The following is a 15,525-nucleotide window of genomic DNA, read 5'->3' as shown; positions in this document are numbered from 1 at the left end:
TAGTAGGCTAGGACTGCTTTGCCAAGAACGAACTCCAACATAGGCTCCAATCAAATTTGCTGGCTGACAGGATAAAAGTCCTAGTTGGTTCACTGAACATGTAGTGTGTGGCAAGAACTGAAATGATGGAACTTTTGCTGTCAAGGTTTTATAAGAGAAGCCTATTCGCTCTTATACTTCCAGGTCGCCCTCCTATGAAGACTGATATCCCCGGAATTAAATGCCATCAACATTCCATAAAGGCCCCCAAATGGCCATCTATTCCATATAGATTCCCAATTCCATCTCCCGCCAGCATTCTGGCCATCTGGTCCCCCATCAGTTTGTTTGACTTTGTCGTAAACTGTTGGGAGGGTCGTTGCAAAGTAACGCTCCCTCAAATTCTGATACCAGGAACGGTCGTACAATTCCCAGAACTGCTCCTCTGTGTAGTATGCATGAGCATAAAGCCATTTTCGGCCTCTCAAATCGGCCAACTTCCTCTCCAGGTCGCGGTTTTTGGCCTTGAATTCTACGGCATTTCTTGGGCCCCAACCCCATACACCGATGTTGAGCATGGGCTGTGACACGTCGGCTTCATCATCACCAACCTCGGGCGTTATCGTGCGGATAGTGACGGGATGAAAGGAGGGCACCCTGACTTCTTTAAGCGGACACAACCACAAAGGCCAGATGCAGAATTCAGAATCAACCCAGTCAATGAACTTCTCAGCCGTGTCGTACGGGAGTGCCAGGTCTTGAACGACAAATTGTTCCGAAATACGACTGGCATGAAGTGCGTGGTACAATGTCCTAGTATGGGAATAGTCGTCCAAAAGCCAGCGAAAGAAGCGATTAAATGGTATAAACTTGAAGTAAGTATAGCCTTGGCGGCCTACCCAAAAGGCAGCTCTGTCGTAACGAAAGAGATATTCGCCGAGTGGGAGGTACTCAGTGATAGAAGAAGTTGGCGGAAGATCTTTTGTCTTCTCTTGTACGTGTAGATAGAACCAGGGATCGACAGCATTGCTGAATGTGACAAGATGAGACTCAGGAGGTTTGAAGTCGGTAAGTTGTCCTGTTATTACGACGCCATGGGCTTTTGAAAAGAGAATTCCATCGATGTAGTCAATATTAGAAAACCCACAGTATCTTCGTATCTCAGATACTGCGGTGGCGACACTGTCAACTCGGTGATAGGTTGTTTTCACGAATTTCCGAGCCTCGACAAGTCGGACTTCGAGTAATGTTGTAACGCCCAAGGTACCCGCTGCACCTGCAGCACCGTAGAACAAATCTCCTCGCTCTTCAGGCGAAGCTCTCACGATATCTCCATTACCGAGAACCATCTCCACAAAGTTGATCGTCTCGTTGAAGAACCCATGTCGGAAAGAACTGCTTTCTCCTGATGTTCCCGAGTAACCGCCGCCTGCTGTGATTCCAGGGAATTCCATCACGACTGGAGGTATGAGACCGTATGGCATTGTTGCCTCGACCAACCGATCCATTGGTACGTTGGGCTCTACTACACATGTCTTTTTATCTGCGTCGACAGACACGACCTGGCATAGCATGCCTATATCGATGATGTTTGTGTGTGGTGCATGACGGGGTCGAGTACTGTTTGATGAACCATGTGATATTCGATATGGCTGTCCGAGCTTGTGAAACTCGCGTATCCTTGTGGCGATGTCTTCCACGATAAGATCATGCCGCTCCATTGCGTTCTATATTCTCAATGACGAGTGATATAGAATCTTCGGCTTAGAAATCTAAAGGCAAATTGAGAGGAAACAGTTTACTAATGTACTTCGGGGGATATCGAGCCGAAGTCCTCGCACCAACTGCCAGTACTCGTACAAGACATTATGAGATTCACTATCGGAAAGATGCATTTGTTCTTTGGGTGGGTACTGTTGAAAATGCATGCCAAGGTCATATATTGCTTCTTAACTGAGACAATGGAAGAGAATGAAAGTGCGGTGAGTGTTTGTGCGACATGATATAGCGTACGAACGCATCTCGTTGGCGGCTGGTGTGACGCCTCACGCATGTCCGAAAAGCTGCTGGGTGTCATTGATGAGGCCAAAAGACTCATTGGGTTTAATCTGAGCTGAAAGCCGGCGTGAAGGACCTGCCTGCAACACGATTTCAAGTTTGTGCGGTCTAGATAGTAATGGCGAGTCTATGGAATCTTGAAGTATAAAGCAAGTCCTCTATCCGCAACACCAATATCACGGTGGCCGTTCCTGTACGACATGAATATCCCCGAAACTCATTATCTTACCAGATGCCAGGAATAAACCGCCAAGGTACGCGCTTGCAGTATTCAGTCCAAGCAGCTCCATACTTGACCGAACATCTCTTCTCATCACGTATGCACCGATGAACAAGCAACACAAGCATCCAAACAGCGTACCACCACACCACAGCCTTTGTACTACCGACCAGTGCACACGTACTAAAACTGAGTAACAAGTCCCCGACATAGTTTGCATGCCGGGACCAGCCCCAGAAACCGCTGCAGAGCAACAAGCTCGTGTGCTGTCTGCCGTCCGATGTTCGGAAGCGTGCTGAGATGCACTCAGCCGGCTTACCCCAGATGGTGCATTTTCCCCCTGTTCGTCGGACCATGTCTTTTTGGTGATTGACAACGCGGAAGAGCACGTAGCCAGCTACTCCGAGGGTAAAGAAGAATGCAAGGTAGGGCGTTGAGGCTGATGATGGGTAAAGACCAAGATATTGTCCTTGTATCGTGTATGTTGTCGGTAGAAAGCAAAAGCAGCCCCATATCAAATACATGCCAAAGTGATCATGAGCAATGTCGATCGTTCGAAGGTACCATGATTCATTGATGAAGAAATCCAGCACGTATAGTGTCTGGAGTGCTGTCACAAGAATCAGTGATGGCTCAATGTACCCCTGATTTTGGTACTGATAAGCCATATTGGAGAAGTCTCTGGATCACATGTGAGTAAACGAATGCGGAAAGGGTGCTTCAGCCAACCTACATCAAAGTCCACACCATCATTCCAGCACGACCATTGCTAAACAGCTTGAGGTCAAATTTATCGCCCAGTCGTGGATTCAACTCAATTCCCATAAAAAAGTCATATAAAGCGGATCCTAAACCGTTGGTTAGAGTTTGCTAACGAAAGCTTTGGTCCAAACCTACCACTGAACTTTCTATCCTCTGGATGACATGGCACCACGTATGCTTTGACAAAAGCAAGTGCCGAGATAACGAAGCCAGCCAAGTTCATAGCCCCAATCAAAGTGCTCCAGTTGCGGGGTATGAAACCAGGATCCAAAATCCCCAACCAGCTGAGGCCGCCATACAGGAGATGCGTCACGATCCAGGCTGAGAGACCATTGATCTTGTAGTCGAGAAGATATCCAGCCGGTGTAAGCTGTCCCTGGTGGTTTTCACCGGGGAGAAAGATGTACAAAACTGCCTGAACGGCAAGCCAGAATATCACTGCCGCAATACCCTTGAAGGTAATTTGAGGCCCATACTGCGCGCAGATATTCCAGAAGCCGTGCTCTTTCACTGCTGCTGTAAAAAGTGAGAATGATCCTTCGTATTGGGCGAGCGTAATGAAGATGGATATCGATCCAATTGGCGCAAGAAACAGCGGCGAAGCTCCAACAAGAGAACGCAGCCACGACCGTCCAAGTCCTGCGCGGCCCCAAACGTCTGCATCGGTCAAGGTCTGGTCTTTGGTTGTGAGTTCTGTAGCCTGAATTGGCCTATGTTTCCGAGGTCTAACAATCGTAGTCGTAGAGCCTGTCTGCGACAGACTGTCAGTGCTTGGTGTCATTGCTTTTCAATGCTTTTTCTGATATGATATGATACGCGTCAAAACAAATAGATCGTGAAGAGGCAAAAGTGAAGACGCGTCTGGAAAGGAGGGGAGAACAAATAGTGTTTGCGGTACAGAGAGAGATACGCAGGAGAGGAATGAGCTAATGATCACCGCACTATTAGTGGCTGGGGTATCCGTAGCCTGGATAACATCGTCATTGATGAGCGGAAACGGGTGGATGACGGATGCATTTGTGGGACTAGAAAAGGGAAAGTTTTACATTTCATGGTTTGCATTAGAGTTATGCAAAGTGATAGTGGTGAGATTTTGTGTTTGTTGAGAGAAAGCTATGCCAAGCTTGCCAGGCACTGAGACATGCTTGTACGCTAAGGAAGCTACGAAAATTACCCTCATCAATCATGGCATTCAAATCGTCTGGGGCGTCTTGAACGTGAGACGAGTACTTTTTTGATAGTTGGCTCAATGACTAGTAGAGTCAATGAATGGTAACACGGCATCGTAGTGATGCTGTAGAAGTGAGACTAATTGGTCTGGACTGCATTGCCGGGGTCGTGTCACGACTGACCGCCTCCAAATGTGAGATGTCAAGTGCCAAGATGTCGCTTGCGACGATCTCGAGACCTCTGTGCTGGAATGCGTTGGCTTTGCACCAGTGGGACTCAGTAGCACAGCTACCCATATCTTTGCACAACTTAATTGAGTTTTCGTAGTGATTCTAAAGCTTTCGCAAAAAATAATAAGGAAAGATGTTTTAATTGACTGGTTGCGTGCACGGAACGGAGCCTCTCATAGGTTTACTCTTCCATGCACAGGCAAAGTAACACTATACATTCAGATGTTCTGATTATTCCTCTCTTCCAACGTAGACACCGCCTTTGCTGACAGGCAGAATACAGACTCCAGTTGGTGTAACTATGCGATAAGAAATAGTTATGATTACTTTGAACCTGCATTACAGCTCACCAGCCTCGGCCTCGCCTTCGGCTGCTTTCTTGGTAGTCCCTTCCGTCTGTCTGGTGGGTCCTTGCTTCACAGACTTCTTTGCGTTCACTTGAATGCCAATGGAGTTACCAACTTGCATTCTACCGCCGTAGTTGAACGAGAACTTGACGTCCGGAGATCCAGTATTCTTCTTATCCCAGTTGCTGAAGTCAACGAGTTCATCTACAGTCTGTCAGCTTTGCCCTTTGTATCCTTGAAAGTCACTTACCCTCGCAAGCATTCTGGCCAGGCTTGACATCGCTTCCCGCAAACAGAGGTGCCAGCCAAGTCACAACGCCAGGCGCAAAAAAGGCTACCCCATCTAGCTCGGCGATGAACTTGCGCTCCATCTTGGTTCCCTCCTTAAGGAGTTCCTCTCGGTAGTTACGAACAGCCCAGGGAAGTTCCTTGTAGTCCATGCGAAGGATCCTGAAGCCGTCGGAGTGCATGAAACGATCAAAGTCACCGGGGTAAGGAAGTTCACCACCGTCGTCGGTTGTCCAGTATCTGTCGAGGTAATCCATTGCCCAGGCGATCTCTTTGGGAGCGTGTAAAGGGTCGGGAACGACGTAAATCTCTGCATTAATATTGGAGCTGACGGAACACTCAGTCTCCCACCGGGTTGTCTCTCGCGAAGGACCACGCGACTTGCTCAATAGATCTCGGAGCTCGGCAGCACGAGCATGATCACCACTCTTCTCGGCTTGAGCGGCCTCTCGCATAAGACCAAGCGTCGCGGTGTCACCAATCTGGATATCGATGACTTGAGCCACCGCCTGAGAGGCGAAGAGAGGCAAGATAGCGTTGGTGACCTTCATGGTTAATGTTGATCTGACAAAGGTTGGAAATGAGAAAGGAATGTCAAGTTTGACATAGAGAATGAGCGTTAATATGTACCATATTCACGCTCGGGCATTCCCCAATGAAGGAACACCCGATTGTAACATTTGACCAATTGTATTGCTTGAGATTGACATTGAGAGTGCGCTATCAGAGTCCGGTTCAGGCATCAGTGGGAAAAAACAGGGGTTGCTTCTAGTATTATCTCTGCGGCTGAAGAAAATAGAGCATGATAAAGGCCTTTATCACCATTTTCAAGCCTCTTTCAGTGGTAATGACTGCTGGAACATGGGTAGCGTCGCACTAGAAGATAGAAAGAATAACAACCAAAAAAACATACAACAGCGGGGATTCGCTGGTCGTCACCGACCCAACTACTAATCCGCCGGTTAGTGGCTTGACTATGGGAGAGCGGACGGGATCCCGTATTTTCCACTACCTTTGGTCGTATGTACCAAATGAACAACCAACATAGCCTATATTGTAACAAAGTAATACCAGAACAGCAAAATCTGCAAGACGCCTAGATCACAGGAAGATCATAGACGGTCTAAAATAAGGATTGCAGCGATCAAGTGTACTTGTTCCGATATTGCTAACGATAGCACATCAGTCTGAGTAACAATGGAACTTATCAGAGTTTCATGAGTGACTCGATGCTCGATCATGAAATAATTCGGAAAAAGTTACACAACCTCGTTATACCTGTTTTATGTTCTCGCCCTCACATCATATCACAATGCTGAGCCACCGAACCACCCGCTCTGCAATCATCAACTTGCCACAAATACCAAACTATCATTGGATCACCACTTCAAACTATGGAAAGAAACGACCCGAACGAAAGGTCAGACCCATAGCTCCTTCAATAGACAGAAAAGAAAGGCATGTGGACAGATACGACTTCAAAAAAGGAAGGAAATCATGCAACTTCTTGCATAAGATCTCTAAATTCGAGAAGAAGGCTGGTATAGTATAACTAACAAGGAAGCCCGATAGATTTGAGCAAGCGGTAATCTTCTGAATTCACCTCTGACATCATAGCTACAATACGTCGAATTTCGAAATAACGTACTCTTGTAACTCCCATTCTTAGGAAAAACTGATACTATGTAGATCTGATTGGGGTGGTGTTGTTCATTCTTTGATGCACTTTGTCATCTAGCGTCAGGTTATTCACAGCCGTAGTAGCACAAGATCCCAGTTATCCAATTTAGCACAGTAGCCTATAGTATTAACAGGCAGCATTATTATTACTTTGGAAGTTTATTGTTGGATTTGCGTCGCCCGTTCTTCCTCTATGTAAAAATTGTTTCTCAACTCCTCCGTGACTTTTGCACACCCATCAAACAGGATGTCATTTACTATTTCGCTTGCTTTTTTAACGGAAATGGCGGAATAATGCCAGCTAGCTCCAGGGGTCTTCAGGCTTTATTGAGTCTTGGCTCGATAGCGTGGTGAACTATCGAGTTCCGGAACGCTCTGGGGATCCACCACGGTTCCCAAAAAAAGACAAGGAAATTTGCTTCACTGGGAATAATTGCTGGTTTCCAGCTGAACCCTTATATAGTGATACAGCCGCCAGGTGGCAATCCACGCCTTTGTTCGAACCTCATCGTACACTCTTTCACAATGCGTTCTTTTATAGTATTTGCAGTCCTCGCCCTATCGAGCACTACTCACAGGGTCGCAGGTAGCGCCTGTAAGCCTCGATCTAGCAGCACTATTCCAACACTCGCTTCTTCAACCACCGAGTCAATCAGCACAACAACACCCACTAATGATGTCGCACTCCCGTCAGTCCGAAACATTGCCATCAATGGAAACATGGCCGAGATCGATCCAAGTGACCCCCTCAACGTCCCAGACTGGGATGTTATTAACGATGCCAAGATTGTTGGAGGTCAAGGACGTGAGGAGCCTGGAAGCACTGAACGAGGCGCCTGTGCGATGAGCGCCGCAAATACGAGGCTGAATACACGAGATGTTGGATCTGGTGTCAGCATGTCACAAACTATGAGTGACCTCGAGGTCGGCACGACTTATACTATTCGCTTTTACTATCGAGTTTTTATATCGCAGGGCGTCACGAATTGTCAGTTGTCTGCTCAATTTGGCAATTCCCTCCTTACACAAGACTCCATCTCCAGCAGTGACGTTTCCAATGCTTGGACCCAAGTTCTCCAGACTGCCGATGCGGAAGAAAGTACCGCTGCTCTCAAGATCCAAATGGAGTGTGAGGGCGGCAGTGCTACTATTTTATTGGACTCTGTTTTTGTTTCCAACAAAGTTACTCCTGGCAATATTGATCAGTTTGTTGTTGACTTTGGTAACAATGGCAGTGGTGCCAATCCTCCTCTTGTAGAGAGCCCTCAAACTACATCTACTGAGCCTGCATCATCCATTGAGCCCACAACAACTGAATCAGGACCCATTCCAGGAACTACCACAACTGCGGTTGAGTCTCCTTTCTGTTCCAAGGCCCTTAACGGAGGCTGCTGGTGGAAGGGATCCTCGGTTGGTTGCGAAAGCCGTGGATCTTGGCCTGGTCCTGGTGGACAAGGCAGACTTATTCCTCGTCCCGACAACTACCCCGAGCCTTTAAGCCAGCTGTGGTGTGTAGGCTGGTGCTCACTTTCCCCCGGTTGTAGGTCTGCGGCCTACAATCCGGTCGATCGATCTTGTCGCTTTTCCGAGTTTGCTGTCCAAGACTCGAATTTCGTACCAGGCCCTGATGCTCACGTTGACACTGAAGGTGTTTATTATTGGCATGATCTATCATGCTTCAACTGTCCCTGTAATGATGGTGATGAACCTGAGGCTGGATCTATTGTCACCACGACCTCCGCACCGGCCATTGAGACAACCATGCAAACCGTTCAACCTACATCGCCATCCAGTCCTGCTGTGAGACTTCCTCCTGCATCGACGTGCCCTAAATCATTGAATGACGGATGTACGTGGAATGCAGCTTCGCAAGGGGGCAGCCTCATCACCTGTCAGTACCGAGGTCGATGGCCAGGCGCCGATGGTGTTGGATATGCCGTCGAGAAACCTAGAGACTATCCCATGGCATTGAGCCAATCGTGGTGTGTTGCTTGGTGTTCTCTCTCGCCTGGCTGTCGGTCTGCAGCCCATATTCCCGAAAACCGATCTTGTCGATTTTCGAGCCATGCTGTCCATGATGACGACTTTATCATGGCAGATGATCCCAATCAGGACTCTGAAGAGTTGGGGATCTACTACTGGCACGATTTATCCTGTATGGATTGTCCCTGTAGGGATGAAATTGAGTCTGCAACACAGCCTTCCACTACCCTCTTACGATCTGTTACATCAGCATCTATCGAATCTACCACTACTCAAGAACCATCTTCAGTAGTGGCAACGATAGAAAAACCACCTCGTCCTTCTGCAGCCATCTAAACTGCGCTCTTATCTGAAATGTCATAGTGAACTATGAGACTTGGGGCAGTCAAATAATAATAACATAGGTGTTGTATATTCTATCTTTGAATGAAATGACGATTGATTCACCCAATCATGTCAACAATGCTTCTCTGACTGACTGAATCATACTGATTAATGGCTATACAAACGCTGCGTAAGCAAGTCGGACCAGAAGATAAGGTTAGTTATGAATATATAGTGGCATGGATTATAGACTTTCATGCACATAACAATACCAGATACATGAAAACATAATTATTCACATATAGATATTCACAGTTATAGCTATATTTACTTATACCTTAATTATATCGATAGTCTTATATATGCTTACTATATATAATAAGTATTATATTAAAAGCTATAGTATTAATTATAAGCTTTTTCTTTTTTTTAAAAATTTTTTTTTTTTTAATTTTATAAGATTCTTAATATAATAAATTTTAATTTAATAAACTTTTTATAAAATAATATTATTTTTATTAAGGGAATTAATAGGGATGTATAATACTTTTACTATAGACATATAACCTTATGGACATATGACTTTTTAAGCACTTTAATTAGCCAAGCCCTATATTTATTAATATACCTTAACCTTTCCTCTTTAATTAGTTATTCTTCCTATAAATACTTATATATTAGCTAATTAAGATAATTCTAATATTATTATTAATACTGCAGATTATCTATTACCTTTATAACCTAACCTCCTAATAAAGTTAATACTATATTATTATTAGATATTAATACTTTAGTATTATAATAGTCTCTATATACTGCTAATTATATAACTCTAAGTCTAAGTTATTTAATATAATAAAGCTGCCTTAAAAATATACTTAACTTAATAGCTAATATATCTAGCTAAACTAATAATATAACTTTTATTTGCCTCTTTTAATAAATCTATTACTACCTTATTAATATTATCCTGCCTCTTAAAATAACTAATAGATCTTTCCTATTAGTAATATACCTAGTATTAATAATTCTTATAGGTTTAAGGATATTAATACTCTAGATAATATCTTTACTATAGTCCTTAATTAATTCTTAACTATACTATTACTTTATTATTCTAGACTTAAGTTATTATTTAAGCTTTAATATAACTATATAATAACCTTCTATAATAACTTTCTTTATAAAATAAATTAATAAAATATTTATTAAATACTTATTTTTAAACTAAAAATTAATCTTTTCTAAGGCTTTTTTTATAGCTTATTAAAAGTAATATAAATATCTATAGTACCTAAGGTAGAATTCTAATATACCTTAAGGCTAGTTTAAGATATTATTAATAATAAGTAATAAATAATAAAGTAATACCTTAAGTTCTTTAATACTATATATAGCTAGTAAGAAAAATAGGGCTATTCTCCTTTAAATACTAATAAATATAGCTTACCTTTAGTATACTCTTCTTATAAAAGTTAATACTTTTTAATTCTTATTCTCTTTTTACTTAATTTAATTAAAAGCTTCTCTTTATAATAATTTAAGTCCTTGCCTCTAGATAAAATATTAAATCCTTTAATCCTAGGTAACCTAGCCTTTATAAAAAATACCCTTTATAAGAATATTTAACTTTTTATAAAAAAGTATAGCTTTAGTATAATAAAGTATAATAAGTATTCTTATAAGGGATAGCTAATATAGTATTCTATTTAATATAATTAATATAAAGATCTTTAATTAAGTAAAGGCTTTAGTCTTTATTAGAGAAAGTTATAAAAGTATAAGTATAAATAGCTAGTTATTATAGAGGCTCTTAAGGAAAGTAAATAGTTTCTCTATTAATATTAGAATATAGAATATTATATTTATAATTATCCTTTAAGTAAGATATTATTAGCTTATTTATCTTATTATTACTTTACTTCTTTAATTAAAGTAACTATTAAATCTACTAATTACTAAGTTAGTATTTAAGCATAAGATATATAGACTATTATAGAAAAATAATATCCTAAGTTAATATTTATATAATAGAATATCTATAATACTTAGGCTTTAATAAGCTAAGAGAAGCTTATAGGCTATTTACTTACTATTGCCTTACTTAAGCTTTTTAATAAGTAAAGAGTTCTTTATATTATAAAGTAAATATTAAATAAGCCTAGCTATTTTCTAGGCCTTATTTAAATATTCTTTTATTATATCTAAATATAGAAGTGATTCCTAGAGGTAATTAGCCTTAATAATATATATAATATTAACTAATTTAAGCTCTTACTTTTCTAAGTAATTAAGTAGATCTATCTTAGTATAATATTTAATATTACCTTTAGTCTTATTAATAATAAATAATAAAAAGGATTTTAATTTCTTATAGAAAGTATTTTTACTTTTCTATTAAAGTATTTAATATAATAACTAGCTATTATTATTATAGACTTTAATAACTTAATAAAGGCTATCTTAAATAATTAGTTTCCTAAGGTTTAATAGTAACTCTATATTTATTATATTAACTTTAATATTCTTCTTTAGTTAAAGCAGAAGTAAGTTAAAAACCTAAAAAATAATAATAGCCTAGATATTAATAAAGTAAATAAACCTATTAAACCTTAAGCTATTTTAACTCTATATAACTATATATTTATCTTAATTAAATCCTTCTTTAAAATTCCTTATACCTATTAAGAGGTTCTCTAAATATAAAAATAGGTTTTCTTTATAGAGATTAAAGAAGTATATAAGAAAGTATAGATTATTCTCTATAAAGAGTTTAATAATTAATACCTTATTCTATAGTATCTTTTTAATATCTATATACTAGTCTATACTTAATAGGCCTATTACTTTATTTATAAATACTTAAACTATAGTATCTATATAACCTTAAGTATAAAGGCAAGTAATAATAATATTAAGAACTACTTATTAAATAGGATAAGTTATTTTTATAAGTTAATAAAAGTAATATAGAATATACTATATAATTAAGAGTATAATTTTAAAAATACTTATAGAAATAATAAGGTTTTTTAAGATTATAAATTCCTTAGGTTAAGCTTTAATTACTTAAGTAAGCTTTAGTCCTTTATATTATTAAAGTATCTAAAGCTTATTAAGAGCTAATATTAATAGATATATAAGGCATTACCTACTAGAAAGAATCCTAATCCTAGGCCCCTTAACCTATATATAGATAAATACTCTATCTTAATTAAACTTAATATATTATACTATTATATAATTTATTTATATATATACTCTATAAAAGCTTTTATAAAGTAAAATATTTACCCTTACTAATAATTTTATAAAATATCCTCTTAAGATCTATATTAAAAGATCTTTAACCTAAAGATTATTATATCTCTTAAAGGGCAGCTAAAGAATATAAAGCAAAGAGTACTAATAGACCTTATACTTTCTATAATATCTTAAGAAAGTAGTTAGGCCTTAGTATCTTAGCTATAAGTATCTTAGTCTTAAGTGCCTAGATCTTAAAAGAGAAAATATAGCTATCTACTTAGAAGCTAGAATAAATTAACCCTAAAAAGGGAAAATAAAAACTAAGAAACTATTACTACTTAAAGGACTATAATAAGTAAAACTATTTATATTAGGGCTAGGAATACTATAGGTATTTATATAAATAAATAGAGAATTTAAATAAGTATATAAAGAATAAGAAGTTAGTAGGAATTATTATAAATAGATAAATATAATCTATATTAAAATTAAATTTATAATCTCTCTAATATATTTTTTATATAAGACTAGACCTAGTAATAACCTCTTTTCTATAGTAATAGTAAGATTATTAGGTAGGATTATTCCTTATAGAGATTATAGAAGTACTAGTAAGGTAATATTTCTTTAACTAATTAAATTACTTAAAAAGTCATATATCTATAAGGTTATATATCTATAGTAAAAGTATTATATATCCCTATTAATTCCCTTTATTAAATACTTTATAAATTATTAATAATTTATTTTTTTTATTAAAAATTATTTTAAAAATTATTTTAAAAATTAAAAAATAATTTTATTTAAAATATTTTATTTTTTAATATATTAATATTATTATTATATTTTATTTTATAAAAAGCCTTTAAAGCTTTTTTTTTTTTATATAATAAAGATTTAAATTTTAATTTATTAATTTAATAATTAATTATATAATTAAAAGCTTTATAATTAAAAAAAATAAAAATAATAATTTAATTATTATTTATATTAATAATATATTAATTTTAAATATTAAAAAGAAAATTATTTAAAAAATTATTAAAAACTTTAAATTTTTTTAATTAATTTTTTTTTTTTTTAAATAAAATTAATTATAAAAATTAAGCTTTTATAAATAATTTTTTAATTTAATATATAATTAAAATTAATAAAGACTTTAAAGTTTATTATTTTATATAATAATTATATAATTATATAATTTTATTAATATTAATATTAATAAAAAAATATTTAATAATTAATTTTTAAAAAAAATAAAAGCTTTTATAATAATTATTATAATTTTAATTTTATAAATTATAATATATATTTTTAAATAGAATTTATATTAATATTTAAATTTAAAAATTATATTTTTTTATAAATTAATTTTAAATATATACTTTAAGACTTATACCTTAAAAATTACCTAATAAAAGTATATAATAAGTAATTCACATTATATCTATATATATATAAACCTTAGCTCACCGCCACTGTTGTTAGTTTTCTTCACCTAGCACTTGCAACATCGCCCTAATATCACTTCGACCGAGAGAATATACTGTATTACCAGGCATCATGAGTTCAAACTCGACTAATAATAATTCGGTTACGAGCAATAACTTCGATGTCCCGGCAAACGGGACCACGAATGGTGTTGTCATTCCTAACACATTTGGTAATGCGCCTTCCCCAGGCTCATCAGCGACCCCGGCGCCACCACCAACGCCAGTTGAAGATGTAGGAAATGCTATAACAAATGGCAATGTGACAGCAAATGGGGTTTGATAGATAGAATTTGCTTCTCATATGACGGAGACTCACCAGTAAGTATTCAATGGACGGCGTGATTATCGCGAGCCTTGTCAGCAACATCCCATTGTAGGTAGATCAGTTATGTAGACCAATAACAACATCAACAAAGCTCATATCTCTTCTCCTGTTATTGAAATTCCTTGATTGAATCCCATGTTGGCTTTTTGATTCCATTTTGCCTAGAAACTCTAATGTTATTTAGTGACAATTACTCACCAAGCTTAACGTAGAAAGTTGAACAATATCTTTTCATCCTGGTTTATGTGAGAAAATTTGATTGGGACAAAAGAAATAGAATCGCCGTTACGCCTGAAGTATGACAGTGAATATGTGATTGGATATGAACTACTGTCTCCTAGGTAGCGAATAACACACACAAAGAAAGCGAAATATAGTAGAGAGTATTGAAGTCCCAGTATGATTGCTATCATTGCAAGCTGTTCCGAAGGCGTGGTGTCGGCTGAATGGGCGTGCAACCTTCAACCACTCTGCTTCTATACCTCCTTGATAGCTTCTTCAAAATCATTCAAAAATCTCCATTGAGTCTTCTCCTTCCATCCTTTCCCTTTCCAATCGTTCAAAGTACTTGGGAATTCGTCGACGATACCCATGACCGACATGTCGTGCGCGAATATGAAAAAGATGTGGTCTTGAGCATCTGCCTTCTGCGCCTCTTTGATGGTTTTTATTGCTTGTTCTATGTCAAATCCTATGTTTGGATCGAAGAATGTCTCCCCAGTCTTGCGGCCACGCTCTACATTCACTTCGTCTAGTACCGTCGCCGGACAACTTGACAAGAGAAGCCGTAGTGAGTCAGACAGTGACAGATGTTGGGATAGGTGTTGTGGAATCGGGAGGTATGGCGATGGTCGGATCTCACCTCCATGGTGACAGAGGTCGCCACCCATGAAAATGAAAGTGTCGGGACCAGTGGTCGTACGTGCAAGGCCAGCCAAATGACCAATGGCATGGCCTGGCGTATCAAGGAGGTAGAAAGAACCGTCGCCAAAGAAGTCAAACCCCCGAAAGGGTCCGATCACAAGGGGTTTCTTATCAAAGTCGATTTCTCGAAAGTTTCGCCCTCTTGGGAAATATCAGTCTACAGCCATGAATCACATATCTTGATGATACTCACATGTAGTCAATTTCCCTGATAGGAGAATCAGGGTTTCTCGGGTATCCAGGACAAAAGGCTTCCTTGAAGCCTTGTCCAACAACAAGCTCTGTGGAATTAGGGAACGTCGTAACATCTCCGATATGGTCGAAATGATGATGGCTAGCCCACTAATGAGTCATGTAGGCGAATGATTGAAGGAATACATACCTCCAAATAACGCTATCGATTTCCAAAGGCTGTACATGATTGTCTTTGAGGATATCTGCGACATTTTTCGGAACATCAACATCCAAGTTCCCCTCGATTATCGTTTTGCACCAC

At 38.3% G+C, this 15,525-nt stretch overlaps 4 protein-coding genes across 4 annotated transcripts; 1 reads left to right on the top strand and 3 right to left on the bottom strand.

Moving 5' to 3' along the window:
• Positions 1–161: 161 nt before the first annotated feature.
• FPOAC1_005829 (uncharacterized protein) lies at positions 162–3,800 on the bottom strand (the record flags this gene model as incomplete). Its single annotated transcript, XM_044850342.1, has 4 exons — positions 162–1,555; positions 2,442–2,938; positions 2,991–3,105; positions 3,155–3,800. 4 exons carry the CDS (start codon positions 3,798–3,800, stop codon positions 162–164), a joined length of 2,652 nt encoding a protein of 883 aa, XP_044709052.1.
• A 958-nt stretch (positions 3,801–4,758) lies between these two features.
• FPOAC1_005828 (uncharacterized protein) lies at positions 4,759–5,605 on the bottom strand (the record flags this gene model as incomplete). The annotated part of the gene is made up of 2 exons (XM_044850341.1): positions 4,759–4,970; positions 5,017–5,605. The coding sequence occupies 2 exons, from the start codon at positions 5,603–5,605 to the stop codon at positions 4,759–4,761; spliced, it is 801 nt and encodes a 266-aa protein (XP_044709051.1).
• Positions 5,606–7,259: 1,654 nt separating this feature from the next.
• FPOAC1_005827 (uncharacterized protein) lies at positions 7,260–9,053 on the top strand (the record flags this gene model as incomplete). The annotated part of the gene is made up of 1 exon (XM_044850340.1): positions 7,260–9,053. The coding sequence occupies one exon, from the start codon at positions 7,260–7,262 to the stop codon at positions 9,051–9,053; it is 1,794 nt and encodes a 597-aa protein (XP_044709050.1).
• A 5,528-nt stretch (positions 9,054–14,581) lies between these two features.
• On the bottom strand, positions 14,582–15,448 carry FPOAC1_005826 (uncharacterized protein; the record flags this gene model as incomplete). Its single annotated transcript, XM_044850339.1, has 3 exons — positions 14,582–15,170; positions 15,223–15,310; positions 15,412–15,448. The coding sequence occupies 3 exons, from the start codon at positions 15,446–15,448 to the stop codon at positions 14,582–14,584; spliced, it is 714 nt and encodes a 237-aa protein (XP_044709049.1).
• Between the last annotated feature and the right edge of the window lie 77 nt (positions 15,449–15,525).

This window comes from Fusarium poae, chromosome 2 (genome assembly GCF_019609905.1).
Source record: "Fusarium poae strain DAOMC 252244 chromosome 2, whole genome shotgun sequence".
Lineage (NCBI taxonomy): Eukaryota > Fungi > Ascomycota > Sordariomycetes > Hypocreales > Nectriaceae > Fusarium > Fusarium poae.
This window is presented reverse-complemented; position numbering and strand designations above follow the sequence as displayed.